Source organism: Clupea harengus, chromosome 9, assembly GCF_900700415.2.
Source record: "Clupea harengus chromosome 9, Ch_v2.0.2, whole genome shotgun sequence".
Lineage (NCBI taxonomy): Eukaryota > Metazoa > Chordata > Actinopteri > Clupeiformes > Clupeidae > Clupea > Clupea harengus.
In genome coordinates, this window is record NC_045160.1 from 11,472,052 (window position 1) to 11,486,603 (window position 14,552).

Consider the following 14,552-nt stretch of genomic DNA (forward strand, 5'->3'; position numbering starts at 1 on the left):
AAAGTGAACACAGAATCACTATGTAAAGGTTAGTAACAGTAAAAGTTAACACAGTCACTATGTATAGGTTAGTAACACAAAACATGGAAGTAGAATTACACCTTCTGGAATGTTGTACAGTATGTGTAAAGGTATCGTAAAACGATATTTGAAAATCAAGATAAAAAAAGAAGAGGCTTTTCAGCTGTTAATATAAATGAAGGGCTTTTGGGCCAACACCACAGTCAGCTTCTTCCAATTAACTATTTTTAGCGTCATAAGCATCTGTGTCTGTACAAACAAGTGCAATGGCTATTTTGAATCCCACCACAGGGGTAATAGATGGAATCTAGAGGCCGATTGGCTGTCTGATAAGAGTTAAATAGAGGGTGTCGCTGAGAAAAAGAGTGGTCAGATGTCACCTTGAACTGTGTTAGCTCGTCTCAGCGGAGTGAAAAAAAAACTGTGAGAGAGATGAAAAAGAGGAAATGGAAGGAGTAGAGGAGAGAATTAGTGGAGGGAGGGGTGGAGAGAGAGAGGGATGCTGTGTGTCATGTGCAGTGTGCAGGGAAGGCGAAATTAACTTTGTCTTGGGGTGAAGATCGTAAGAAAGAATCACACCTGCAGCTTGTTAATAACTGACTGGGATATTAGGAGGGTTTTTTGCAATGACGCAAGTGAGCCACCTGCTGAAACTGAAGCAGTCTCCTCAGCTTAATCACGATGACAGCTCCGTGCCATGTTGGACCATAAAAAAAGACCACAAACAGAGAGAGAGAGAGCGCGAGAGAGAGAGAGCGAGAGAGAGAGAGAGAGAGAGAGATTACAGCTTTACAGTTTAAGTGAACACACCGGTCATTAAAATGCTATCCTCACTGAGGCCCATATTTCATTACTTCAGCCGTAATCTGTGGACCGGCAGCCGGCAGTCAGCACGGGCCAATCACAGTGAGTCTTGTGGAGAGCAGAGACAGCCATTTTCCGGTTGGGCATCTCTGGGGTACTCTGTTTCCCCCGGAAAGGAGAAGTGTGTGTGTTTGGTTGTGGAGTAACACGTCAGTAATGGAATCCTCATCACACCTGCCTCACTAAGACGTGTGACTCTGGTCCATTAGCACCTGCTCTGAACAATAGCAGGTGTGGGCGAAGCTACCGGTGGAGTATTCACACTCTTAGCGCGTGTGTGTGTGTGTGAAGGTATGCTTGAGAGAGAGTGTGTTTGTGTTGTGACAGGTTTGACCCAAGGAGAGAATGTGTGTACCGTATGTGTCTTTGTGTGCACGGAAAAGGGAGGATGTGTGTGTCCTGTATGAGAGCGCAATAGAGGCAGGCAGAGGTAAAAAAATACAGTTTGTAAGTATATATCCCTCTCTACACTGTCTCATTCATAACATGTCTGTGAGAAACCACTCCCTGGCAAGCGCCACCGTATTTCAGTGAAAGCCAGAGAGGAAATAGAGAGCCTGCGGTCTCTTGATAAGGTCTTAAGTGCTGCTACACGCTTAGCCACACGGAAAGCAGCAGAATGGGAAAGTGAGATCAAATATCGGCGGACACACTGGTAGGACAGGTTCGCCTGAGAACGTAGTCTGTCTTCACCTGTCCACCCTGTTACCGCAGTCGGCGTGGGCGAGAACAGAAGCTAGCGGGGCAGAGAGGCGTTATTCAAACTTTACTTCAGAGGACAAGGACACTCTCAGACAGGGGTAATGAGTGGGAATCGCCTTTCTTGTCTTTGGTTATGTCGTTTGTTTGTTCAGTAATGTCGTTTGTTCGTTTTGTCATGTTGTTTGTCTGCGGTGGAGGTTATTTGTTGGGTCGGTGTCCTTTGGAGTGTACTGCAGTGCCCCGGGGTGGTGCAGTATAGAGGGGGTCACTTGCTGATGGGGGGGGCGTGATCGTTACTCCAGCTGAGTACATTAATATACCCTCTCAGGAGGAGACCTGGCAATGAAAACGGGTCATTTTAGAAAGGCAGAGCGCAAAGCAGGAGGAACAAAAGTCTGTCAGATGCCAATCCTCAGAGAGTACAAGGATTTGTAACTCCTGTATACTGTTAGTGCGTGCGTGCGAGTCTGTTTGAGTGAGTTAATATGCCTGCCTGTCTGTGTCTGTGCATATGTGTGTTTGTGTGTTGGGTACATGCACCACTGACACTGGACAAAGAGCAAGACGCCCCCACCCTACCAGTCATTCCATCTACTTCAGGAACACGTCTTAGGGTAGTATGCTGTGGTTAATTCTTGGCCTGAGTGTTGGGTTACAGCACAATGTCTGTCTTCACACAGTTGTTGAGTCACTGCCAAAGCTAATTATATCCCATGTACAGTGCAGTACCTCCCAGTTTAAAACAGTTTGATGTCCTCCCTGGTATTCTCTCCTGTAATGCCTTGTTTTCTGCTTTGGTCTTTCCAATCCAGTTCTCTCTGGCTGTGTGAGCACCCCCCCAAAACCCCCTCAAATGTTCTCACGGGTAGAGTTTGTGTCTTCTTAGGGGCATGTCTTAAGTTCAGAGTTGGGTGCTCCCCAGAAGGACAGATTAAACACGTCTCTGTGTCTTTCCACTGAGCCAGCTGATTCCACTTAGTCTTTTGCTTCCTTGTTAAGGAAGCTAATCAGCAAATCGACACGGCTGGAGCAAAAACACGGAAGAGGATTTTAAAAACTTTCTGAGTGGGGCACAGAGCTGGGAAAATGTTTGGGGCAAGGTGAATGTGTGTGTGTGTGTGTGTGTGTGTGTGTGTGTGTGTGTGTGTGTGTGTGTGTGTGTGTGTGTGTGTGTGTGTGTGTGTGTGGTTATTGTTTCTTGAAGATGGGCCTAGGGCAGGCTGCAGAGCATGGAGGTTGAATGTGGGGGATTGAGGGCAGGCTGCTCGCTCTCTCAGCACCAGTCCTGCTAATCTGCTGCTCAACACAGACCCACACAGCAGGCGGCCGCCTCAGATAAGAACTCTCGCTGAGTGTCGTCGCAGTGGAAAAGCCATGGCATAAGAGTAAACACACGCACATCGAACCAGAAGAAGGCTTTGCTGCAACAGCTTGTTGCTTCTTTTGTTCCTCGGCTCGTAACACTTTGCACCGCTTCCACCTGGTAGCCATAGCCGATTGATAATTACCCGCAATACCCCGGAGAGACTTGACACAGCTGTCGAGCGTTGTGCTTGGCCGGACCCTGCCCTGCTGGTGGGTATTCACATCTCCAAGGTTATCGAGACAAGCCCAGCCACTTGTGAGTCGTGCTTTGTTTACATTTTGGACTAGCCCGGGTTCTTTGCTGATGTACGGGTTAATTATTAACCCCCCCCCCCCCTCTCCCAGGGTGAGTGGCATGCTCACCTGGTGTGTACACACCGACTGTATCTTTCCGAAAGACACAGTAAGGATCTACATGTGGGAGACCCTTCTTTTTATGAGCCTGAGATTCTGCTTTTAAAGGTGAGGTGAGGTGATATACTTTTAACAGGGTTTAAGAGCTGCTGAGGTGAATGTTTTGATGTAAGGAGGTGGGTGAACCACCCACTTCTCCTTTTGGTTGCCTTTGGATTTATAGCTCACTCAGTTATGGATATGTCATATTTCTTAGCTTTAATTGTGTCATTTAGTCTTACAATGGTCGTATAACTAAGTTTAGAGTCATTTCTACACTTCTACACATACATCAAGTTCTCAAAGTATCTCACCAAGACCTCTTCACCTCTGCATACAGCCTGCCATTCCAGACAGCCTACATGAACTCTGTGGTATGATGGAGGCAGATTAGCCACCTGATGCTCATAAGTCATTCTGCTGTCTTCTGTTGTGTGTCTGTGTTCAGACGAGTCTCGGTGGTTCCCCTTCTTCCTTATAGATAGTCAGACCTGTTTGTCTGTGGCTAGTTGTACATGTCAGAAGAATGTTACACCTCTTATACGTTTAGGTTGCGTGTGTGTGTGTGTGTGTGTGTGTGTGTGTGTGTGTGTGTGTGTGTGTGTGTGTGTGTGTGTGTGTGTGTGTGTGTGTGTGTGTGTGTGTGTGTGTGTGTGTGTGTGTGTGTGTGTGTGTGTGTGTGTGTGTGTCCTTTCATTAGTATTCAGCAGCCCCCTCTGGCCATAAACTCTCTGAGTGTTTGTTGCGGGAAAAGACTGCAGATTGGTTTCTTCTTTATTTCCCCCCCTCTTTCTCTGTTTTTTGTTTGTTTGTTTATGTGGGCGTGATATGTGTCCACTGAGGGACTATCTTCTAATGGCTGCTGGCCAAGCCTGTGGTGTGTTCTCAAATGCCCGACCTGAGAGAGCTGAGGACTGCTTTTGTGGCAGAGAGTCTCTGCCAAGCTAATTATACACAAGGAAGGACTTGAGCAATTTATCTGAGCAATATTAACATAAAATATCAACAGGGAGCAGCAACAGGATATTAGTTTTTGACATTTCATAAAAGCATAAACCATCCTTAATTTATGTTTTCATTCAACCAAAGTAATAACACAGCCTATTAAGAGTGCCTATTAGAGATTGATTCACTGCGTTTTTTTAATCCATCAATCCTTTCCAGTATTTTGGCTTTACAGATAAACTATTATTAACGAAGTGTTATTAATTGTATTCATATCATAGGGTCGGTGCTTAACTATTGCGCTCATCATTGTCTCTCTTTTTTTTTCAGTCGGCGGAGTTCTTTGACATGCTGGAAAGGATGCAGGTAAGGTTGCATGTTCGCTCCGGGGTGTCTGCACTGAGCAGACCCCAACTTTATGTCATAGTTTCACTCCGTTTGGGTTATTTCTGAGATTTTCTCATCAAGCGCCTTATGAAACCCGCAGTGGGAATAATTATTTTGTCCTTCAGTTTCGTGTCCCTGAAGTATTTTATTTGTATTTATTTTTTCTCTCTCTCTTTCTGGTTCTCTGAAGCCTGGGACCACAGGCTCCACTCTGTGACCTTGATTGAATAATTGCCCAGCAGGGCTGAAAGAACGCTCAAATTGGAGCGCATAGATTTATCTGCGTGTTGAGCTCCAGCAGGTCTCTGAGAGTGGGCTACTTAGGGGCGGGGGGCATTCACAGCCACTCTGCCCCGTGAACCACATGGGTTTCGTGGGAAACATTAGGAGGAACTGGAAACTGATCAATATGTGGCAAAATGTGATCAGTATGCGCCAATGGCTTCAGTGCAAGGACACTGTGGTGGCGGCTGTCTTTCATCGACCATCACATATCTATCTCTATCTCTCTCTCTCTCTTCCCCTTCCTTATCCATTAATGGAGAAAAATGCTTAAAAACCTGCAGTTTCAAATGGATGATCAGAGAGCTGATTGTCTCAGGGGTCCACTGAGTGTAGGGCCTGCTGTGAGCAGCCATGGCGCGGCTCACATTAAGGACACTAGACACAGCGGCACACAGAAACCCAGCGCTGAGATGCTCACATTAAGGACACTAGAGACACAGCGGCACACAGAAACCCAGCGCTGAGATGCTCCTAAACCCACCAACTTTTCCAGTCATACTGACTGGAACACACCAGAAAGGCCTGACCAGACCAGCAGGACTTTCCAACAGTTTCCAAGAGTACTTGTGTGACATTTTCTTATAGAGTGTGACTGCTGCTAAGACGTTATAGCAAGATCTGGGTAGTATATACTGTAGGTAGTGTTATATCCTCCTTATATATATTTTAAACCTCTTTTTGTCTTCATATGAGGTGTGTTGTAGGTTGTTTTTTTTTTGTTTGTTTTTTTTTCTCTCATAATCCAGTCCAGCTGGGCACCAGTTATTGTGCAATTCAGGATGTGTCAACAGAAAATGCATACTCCCCTAAGGATACAAGTAGAGCTGGTTTCTACGTGAGCAGGTTTGAGTCTCACACAGTCATTCTTGCATCTCCTTATTTTATATAACACTGACAAACAACCCCCCCCCCCCCCTCTCTTTGACACGCTGTCCGCTGGGACCAGATCCCCATGGCAGAGGAGGCTAAACCGATCCAGAGGCGTAAGGTGCGGAATGCTATGTGCAGTCACTGTCTTCAATGCGGTGACGGAAGGCCAGTTCCCGTCACTGCTGTGTGCCTTTCCCCTGTTTCACTGTAGCTGTTCTCATCTTGTTGTGCTGAATACCCCCCCCCCCCTCGTGTCTATCCACCCGCTGTTTTTATTTTGTCCCGCTTCCTTCCATGACAAATTACTGTGCGTGTTCACCTCTGCTAACCTCTGGCTCGCTTGCTCCCCGTGAAGCGCTTTTTTTACGAGACAGAAATTTGATTTTATTCGTGGCATAATAGCCGGTGTAGGCTAATAAAACCGGGCCTCGAGGTCTCACTAAAGTGCAAAAGGAAGTATTATCTTCCCTAAAATAAATAAGCGCTTTTCCTTGGTTGAACGAGGGGTTGGCAAGATTTCATACCCTGTTTGTGATGACTTGTTCATTCGGTGTTGTCATCCTTGTTTGTGATTTTGTACCGTGCCCATCCTTTGATTTATACCATTTGTGCCCGTCATGGTGGCAGTTCCAACTGAGTTCATTGATGTATTAGCAGTCTGTTTAAACATCAGTATTCAGCGTTGTCTCTCGCTTTCTCTCCAGCAGGATGACTACATCCCTTACCCCCGCATAGAAGATGTGAGTCACACAAGCACCTATAGCTGTAAACACATTTGCAGTTGCAAACACCCAATTACAAGTTCACGGTTTATTTGCAGTAACCACACAACGCTGCCCCTTTCACAAGTGGTTTTATTTGTTCACCTTGTTTGAACTGCTGATTGCCACCGACACTCCTCACATTCAGAAATATATTTCACACAGTTCATCTACATTCAACACAGACCCCTTCACTTCTCCACAACGCATCTGTCCGCAGGTTCTGGAGAAGGGTGGCCCCTACCCGCAGGTCATCCTCCCCCAGTTTGGGGGCTACTGGATCGAGGATGCGGAGGCTCCCGTGGGTACTCCCACCTCGTCAGACAGCAGCTTCTGCGAGGAGGACGACTGGGAGGGCATGAGCCCCGGCGGGGGCTTTGGCTACCGGCTGGAGTGCAACAGCATGGCGCGGGCCTACCGCAAACACTTCCTGGGCAGGGTGAGCCACTGTGAGCTGCCGTGTCCGTCTCAGTCCCTCAGTCAAGAATAACGAGGGCTGGGGATGAGGTTCTGGATGCCCTCAGTACCACTTAGGCTTCCGCCAGTCTTTTTAACATGCTGGAAAACATTGTTATTTTAGTTTTTCATAAATAAAACAGACCCAAATTTATAATGTTCTAAAGATTTTTTTTTTTTACAAAATTGTATTAAACTGGTAAAACATTTAGAGAACTCCGTTAGTCCCGTCATCAGGGGTTCAGTCTGTGTAGCTGGTGTATTAAAGCTCAGCACAGCCTTCCTGAGCTTCGCTTGGCCAGTTGTCCCAAAGTGCTCAGTTAACAGCACATGGCTACTCTACTCTCAGGAACACTGTGATGGAAAATCAGGCTTCCCCAGACAATTAGCAAAAAAATTAACTAAAACAGGATATGACTGTGACTATCATCTCTGCCTGCCTGTTCATTTTTTCTTTTAATCTTCCTCTGTTTTCCTTTTTCTCTCCCTCCCTCCATGGATTCACTGTAGGAGCACATCAATTACTACTGCACAGGTAGCAGTGTGGGGAACCTCATTATGTCCCTGAAACACGAGGAGGCAGAGGGTCAGGAGTTCCTGCGTATTATTCTGAGGTAGGACAGGGCTCATGTCTGCCTCCCACACCTCCATTAGCTCTCCATCTTTAGGCCAACAGTGCCTTCAGTGTCTCCCCAGGCATACTCCGCATGTTGAGCGGATTTAATGGTCTGACCCAGGAAGTCATCTTCAGCCCCTCGTGTCGAATAGGTGATCATGGGGTGTGTGTGTGTGTGTGTGTGTGTGTGTGTGTGTGTGTGTGTGTGTGTGTGTGTGTGTGTGTGTGTGTGTGTGTGTGTGTCATCTCTGCAGGTCAAAGATGAAGACGCTCCACGACAGGATCTCCCTGGCTGGACTCACACAGCTGCCCAGTGTGCCGCAGATAGCCAAGGTTTGCCCTCAAGCGTGCCCGATCCGTTTTCCTTGACACACTGCAGAAAAGCAAACAGTTCCATTAAAAGTGTCCAGGTGGGATTTCATATGGTGTCAATCTGTGTGTTTTTCAGCTGCTGTGTGAGGATGTCACTGGGCTGAAGTTCAATCCAGTCCTTTACCCCAGAGTGAGTCTCTTACCACACCTCCATTACTCTCAATCTCTCTCTCTCTCAGCCTCCTCCCCAAAGGCCAGTATGAATAGCAATGTGCTGCGAGTAGACCTTGGTATAATATTGTCTGGTCCTCGTCCTCCGTGACTGCTCTTGCCGCTCTATTTCCAGTCGCCTCAGATCCTCTCCGAGCGCTTGGATTATGGAGTTAGTTTTGGCCGCCCGCTCCGGGGGCGTTATGCAGCCCATCTGCTGTCTCTCTCTCTGTCTCTCTGTCTCTCTGTCTCTCTCTCTGTCTGTCTCTCTCATGTCTCTCTCTCTCTCTCTGTCTCTCTCTGTCTCTCTCTCTCTCTCTCTGGCATTCTCAGCTGGGCTTCTCTCAAAATGGCCCCATCTCGTCCTCAGGCAGTGCTGCTCTCTGAGCCATGGAGGAGTGGGAGAAGGGCCCTCTGAATTATGGAGTGGCGCTGATGCACATATGCTACTCCTCTGGCATTCTTTATGATAACGTTTTCATTTTTTTTTTTCTTTCTCATCCTCCTGCTCCTCCTCCTCCATGTTGTTTTGTCACCCTCAAGGGGTCGCAACTGATCGTATGCAACGACGAGCACGAAGTGAACAACACCTTCAAGTTTGGTGTCATCTACCAGAAGTTCGGCCAGGTGAGAGAGGGTGTCTTCACGGGGAATAGTTTGCACAGCCTCGCTGTGCAACCCGATAAAGCAAACATTTGTCAGTGTGCCGTGTAGACAAACATCATAAAACCTAAATGTGAACGCTGCAGCGATATCACCATCTGAGCACGTTTGCTCTGCCATAGAGAATGAGGAAGAGCCTTACCCTCCACTAACACTGTGCTCCATTCTCCCCAACTCCTTTCCTCCCTTTTCTCCCTCAGACCTCAGAGGAGGAGCTGTTCGGCAACAACGAGGAGACGCCGGCCTTCGCTGAGTTCCTGAGCATGCTGGGAGACACCATTGAGCTCCAGGATTTCAAAGGGTTAGATTCAGTACCATCAAAGCCAGTGTTAGACCCAGTGAAAAAAAACAATGTGCATGGGTTATAATACTGCTTTATTACCATGGGTACAGTATGACTCTCCAAGGCGTTAGATGATAGATAAAGGGACAAAGGTTTTATTCACGTATTGTCTATTGTATATTATATGAAATATTATATGGACTATGGAGTCTTGCCCTCTGGTTTTCCACAGGTTTCGCGGCGGGCTAGATGTGTCTCATGGTCAGACAGGAACACAGTCAGTGTACACGGTCTTTCGCCAGAGGGAAATCATGTTGCACGTGTCCACAAAGCTGCCCTTCACGGAGGGAGATGTCCAACAGGTATCCAAACATGCACATACACACAAACGGTTACATCTCATATGTTCTCCACAAGAACTTTGCTCAACAAACATCCTGTCCTCTCGGGCTCTTTGCTTGCTCGCAGTGTTTGTATTCTGCACTGGTCTCTCTCTACAGCTCCAGAGGAAGAGGCACATTGGGAACGACATTGTGGCCGCAGTCTTCCAGGAGGATGCCACGCCCTTTGTCCCTGACATGATCGCCTCCAACTTCCTCCATGCCTACGTGCTGGTGCAGGTGGAAAACCCTTGTACTGATCATACCACATACAAGGTAACGATGCAACTCTGATATGATGTCTCATTCACACACGTGCGCGCGCGCACACACACACACACACACACACACACACACACACAGACAAAAAGACTTGCATAGATAAACTACAACCATGCAGAGCACTAAACGTGATGACTAAAACATTAACCCACCTACACACACCTTTACTGACGCATATATACACACACACACACACACACACACACACATGCATACACACACGCCTCCACATTCACGATAAGCCTCCATTGGGCCCCATTCCAAACCTGTGGAGAGGAAGTTAAGAGCTTTGTATTATGCAATAGGATTAGGTTCATCCAGCCACTGGCACAGAATAGAACCAGCTCCTTCTTTGGCATGACTTTGACTCTGCGATCACGTTTGCCAACACCTTTTCCCCTCACAGGTCTCGGTCACGGCTCGGGAGGATGTGCCTGCGTTTGGCCCCCCTCTCCCAAATCCTGCCGTTTTCAAGAAGGTGAGGCACCCTGATGGGTCCTTGCAGTGTGATTGAGTGAGAGAATGACATAGAGATTTATTGGAGGTTTTTGTTTTCTGTCACATTCTGACGTTTGTGAATTCGTACCCAGGGGCCTGAGTTTCGCGACTTCCTGCTGACGAAACTAATCAATGCGGAGAATGCCTGTTACAAGTCTGACAAGTTTGCCAAGCTGGAGGTGAGAATGAAAACCTCTGATCTATGTTGAACTGACACTCTGATAATGAGTGTGAATATTTGTGGTGTGTGTAATTTTTGTGGCAAATATGTTTGCTTGTGTGCAAGTGCGTTTGTCTGTCTCTGCTTATATGCCTTTCGTGTGTGTGTGTGTGTGTGTAAATGGCAGGGTCGAACGCGGGCAGCGCTCTTGGACAACCTCCATGACGAGCTCCACATGCAGACTCAGGCCACACTGGGGCTGGGCACGGGTGGAGATGAGGACAAGCTGGAGAATGGAGGCCACGGGGGCCTGCTGGAGTCCTTTAAGGTGAGACACTGCCTGCCTGCCCCCGCCCGCCTGCCTGCCTGCTCTTTTCCAGGCCCCCGTGTCAGAGCTGTGCCTCAGCCAGACAGAAAGCTGTCACAGCACCAGCCTCCTGCTGTTCTAACCACTCACTCACACACTCCCTGCACTCACACACTGGTTGATCTAACGTTGATCTTCTGTCTCCGTCCTCAGAAACACAAACGCATACACACATACGCACGTACACACACACACACACACACACACACACACACACACACACACAAAAGCAAACATCTTCTGACAGGTTGGTCTTTGACTGTTTCCAGGCAGTGTGGAGCTGTGTTGTCAGCATTCCTCTCTCATCAACTGGTGGCGCTGTGCTGATCTGTGCAACTGCCATGACTGTCTACTACTACGCCCAATCGCTTTGACCACGCACCTCGCTTAAATAATACTATTACCTCAGACTTTTGTGATATTAGACAGATGCAGTAACATTCCATTTCAGAAGTTTGCCTGTTCATTGTGTTTTGTTTTCAGTATTTAATATTTTTATACAAGAGCTGAAGGGATTATGCATTATGATTCATTGCTATTTTGTCACTTTGTAGAGAAGAAAAGTGTATTTGATTTAAACGTTGTCAGAATGGATGACCTACTGATGAAAAAATGCCCCACAATAAATCATAAATTGTGCCTTATTGTCACTGTTGATTCTTATCGTGATGAACTTGTGAGCAGGACTGACCTTGTAAAATCTGAACGTCTGACACTAAAGCATTAACATAAGGCATATAGAGCCCTCTGCTGGTGTCAAGTGGAAATTACATAATTCCCAGACACCTTTTGTTTTTACTAATAAAATGATACCTTGTTTTCACACGCAAGGAGAAATATCACATTTCTTCTTTGTAATTTCAGCCATGATTGCCTCACAGTAGTGCTTTTGTGCACCAGTGACTCCCCTTAGGCGTCTGAGTTCTGTTTTAATTTCAGTCTCAGTTGACAAATAGTTCCTTCCTTTCTTCTCTCTTCCTCCCTACTCCCCCTCCTTTAAATTCATGTGTCCCTTTTCTACACCCATCTCTCCTGCCATCCCCTCTCTCGCTCTCTCTCTCTCTCTCTTCCCCTCTCTCATCCCTCTCTCTCTCTCCTCCTTTCCTGCACCTGTCCCAGAGGGCCATGCGGGTGCGCAGCCACTCCATGGAGACGATGGTGGGGGCCCATCGCCACCGGAGCCCAGGGGTCGGAGGGGGGGTCCCAGCCAGCCTCAGCGGAGGGGGGCTCCCACAGAGCAGCACAGAGTGCACCAAGAGCACCTTCACGGTGAGAGAGAGACACACAGAGAGAGAGACACAGAGAGAGAGACACACAGGGAGAGAGAGAGAGAGAGACACACACAGAGAGAGACACACACACACAGAGAGACACACACACAGAGAGACACACACAGAGAGAGACACACACACAGAGACGGTGTGTTTAAGGAGAAGCAACAGTTACCTATGTGGATTGTACTCTATGTAAAAACAGTGATTTGTTGTCCTGTCCATTCTCCACAATATTATGAATCACTTTGTACCTCTTTGTGAACAACCCAACACGTAGACATATTGATAGACATGTAAATATCCCTTAGGTCTCACTCTCTCAGGCCACTTTTTCCTGTTAAGAGAGCTGGACATTGTGGTCGCTGTGTGTGCTTGCTATGGGAAGAGTCCATGTGTTGTTGCAAGAGGGTCATGTCTCACACAGGATATGCACTAACAAAGATGAGTGATATTAATGTGTTGTGGCCCCTGTAACCAGCCACTCTTCCTGCTCTCCATTTCCTCTCTGTGTGTGTGTGTGTGTGTGTGTGTGTGTGTGTGTGTGTGTGTGTGTGTGTGTGTGTGTGTGTGTGTGTGTGTGTGTGTGTGTGTGTGTGTGTGTGTGTGTGTGTGTGTGTGTGTGTGTGTGTGTGTATTTTAGCCCCCTGCACTTTCAGCCAAGTCTCCCCTGAAGAGCCCGGTGAAGCGGCGCTCTGGTCTCTTCCCTCGGCTCCACTCCAGCACTGACAGCCCCGCCAGCCACTTCCGCAGGTCACTGCTTTTGCTCCAGCCTTGGGCTTCGATTACTAACGGGAGAGGCCCACAATAAATCAGCCTTGGGCTTTCGATGACTAACTGGAGAGACCCACAATAAATCAGACTCTGGCCACTTGCACCACTGTTTAAACACATCCATTTTTGTCGCCATCATAATAACATGTCATTCTATGGCCTCGGTTAAGGTGTGGAAATGTATATCAGTGTACAGTAAGGATCCAAATATCATAGTAGGCTACTCAATCACCTGGTTTCAATTTAGACTTTGGGGTTGAGGTGTGGTCACACTAATAAACTATTAGGGGACTTTTCTTCAGCAGAAATATATTACTGTGGTATTTGCCCAGTGTAGAATTTGTGAATATGACATGACAACTGAATGTGAAAAGTGAGCTTTGTAGTGAGCTTTTTTGTTTTTTACACTACGTCTTGAACACTTTGAGACCTTAATCCAGGCAATACAAATATTGTCACATTAATGTTTCGGAGGAGGGGGCAGCACTTTGATTGATCAACCCACTGGCGTCTCACTGAGCCAGAATCCAAAAAAAATACCCATCTGTGATCATTTACCACATATTTACAGCATGTCTCATACACTTAGTCTTTGTGTTCACTGCTCTGCCCATCAGGCTTTAGGAGGCAGACCGGTTCATTTTTCACCAGTGCAACATCAGACCAAATCTCAAATGGCGTACGATCAGTCACACACTGTCTCAGGTTCCAAGGGTGGCTTGTTGTGTCTTTATTGGGTTCTAGCATGTACATGATTGGGACATCTGCATGCATTGCACATTATAGTGTCACTGACAGTGATTTGTTGTTCTCCACAGTGACCCAAAGATGTCAGAGGCGTGTTCACAAACACAGGAGGGGAGGTCAGAGACCTCGTCCAATCCAAGCTCCCCGGAGATCTGTCCTAATAAGGAGAGGTGAGCAGAGACTTTGCCTGGGATTTCACAGCTCCACATTTACAAGTGCTAATTAACTTTATCCTCTTAATCCCCTTGTTTTACACGATAGGACTGATGGATGAGGCCTATGTAAATATAACACTATTCCCTGAGAAGTACTACAACCAGGCTCTATTATAAATAATTATGAGGCATGTGTTTTTGTCTGGTTTTCTGTTTTTGATGTAATACAAAGAATAAATGTATTAGCGGTATATATGTTGAGTACAGGCTTGTGGTGTAAGTCACAATAGTGTAGATTACCTGCTTACTATTCTATGTTGTGTTTCATTCTCAAAATACTATTAGAATGAAATACGTTGAAACCTACGGTTAGTGTTGTGTTGATCAGTATCTAAAAATAAATTTTATTGGCCCATGAAATGTTCCAAATGGTACAGTGTTGTAAAAGCTGTAATATCCGTTCCCACCACCAGGCCTTTCATGAAGCTGAAGGAGGGAAGCAGCCGGGCCAACATCTCCCGCTCCTCCTCCAGCACCAGCAGCTTCAGCAGCACCACGGGGGAGGGGGAGGCCCTGGAGGAGCTGGACACGGTGAGGCCCCAGAGAGCCCAGAGCTCATCAGCACACGGACATCGTTACTGCTGATCAGGGGGGTGTTTCCCAAAAGCGTCAGGGAACAACTACCATCGTTTAATAATAGGGAGACTATAATGTTGAAGAGTGTCTCTTTCTCTCTCTCTCTTTCTCTCTTTGTCTTGCTCTTTCTCTCTTTCTCTTTCTCTCTT

General features: G+C 46.9%; 1 protein-coding gene across 22 annotated transcripts in view; it reads left to right on the forward strand.

The window, feature by feature from the left end:
- The window catches only part of rap1gap2a (RAP1 GTPase activating protein 2a), a 62,279-nt gene that overhangs the window by 41,730 nt on the left and 5,997 nt on the right, over positions 1-14,552 (forward strand). For 3 of the 22 annotated variants that reach the window (XR_004164296.2, XM_031573399.2, XM_012828856.3), the window contains 18 exons: positions 4,621-4,656; positions 5,909-5,950; positions 6,537-6,572; positions 6,814-7,032; positions 7,560-7,663; positions 7,920-7,998; positions 8,114-8,167; positions 8,731-8,814; positions 9,051-9,151; positions 9,366-9,495; positions 9,634-9,789; positions 10,202-10,273; positions 10,386-10,472; positions 10,641-10,781; positions 11,940-12,089; positions 12,735-12,844; positions 13,684-13,782; positions 14,241-14,358. Coding sequence is in view for 21 of the 22 variants with exons in the window: in XM_031573399.2 (XP_031429259.1) it covers positions 4,621-4,656; positions 5,909-5,950; positions 6,537-6,572; positions 6,814-7,032; positions 7,560-7,663; positions 7,920-7,998; positions 8,114-8,167; positions 8,731-8,814; positions 9,051-9,151; positions 9,366-9,495; positions 9,634-9,789; positions 10,202-10,273; positions 10,386-10,472; positions 10,641-10,781; positions 11,940-12,089; positions 12,735-12,844; positions 13,684-13,782; positions 14,241-14,358 (1,818 nt within the window). In the remaining variant the exon portion in view is untranslated. Of the gene's footprint in view, positions 1-880; positions 928-970; positions 1,117-1,246; positions 1,333-1,407; positions 1,686-2,726; positions 3,209-3,250; positions 3,415-4,620; positions 4,657-5,908; positions 5,951-6,536; positions 6,573-6,813; positions 7,033-7,559; positions 7,664-7,919; positions 7,999-8,113; positions 8,168-8,730; positions 8,815-9,050; positions 9,152-9,365; positions 9,496-9,633; positions 9,790-10,201; positions 10,274-10,385; positions 10,473-10,640; positions 10,782-11,939; positions 12,090-12,734; positions 12,845-13,683; positions 13,783-14,240; positions 14,359-14,552 lie in introns of those variants that run through there. The other 19 variants (XM_031573404.2, XM_031573403.2, XM_031573401.1 and 16 more) reach the window with 19 other exon arrangements.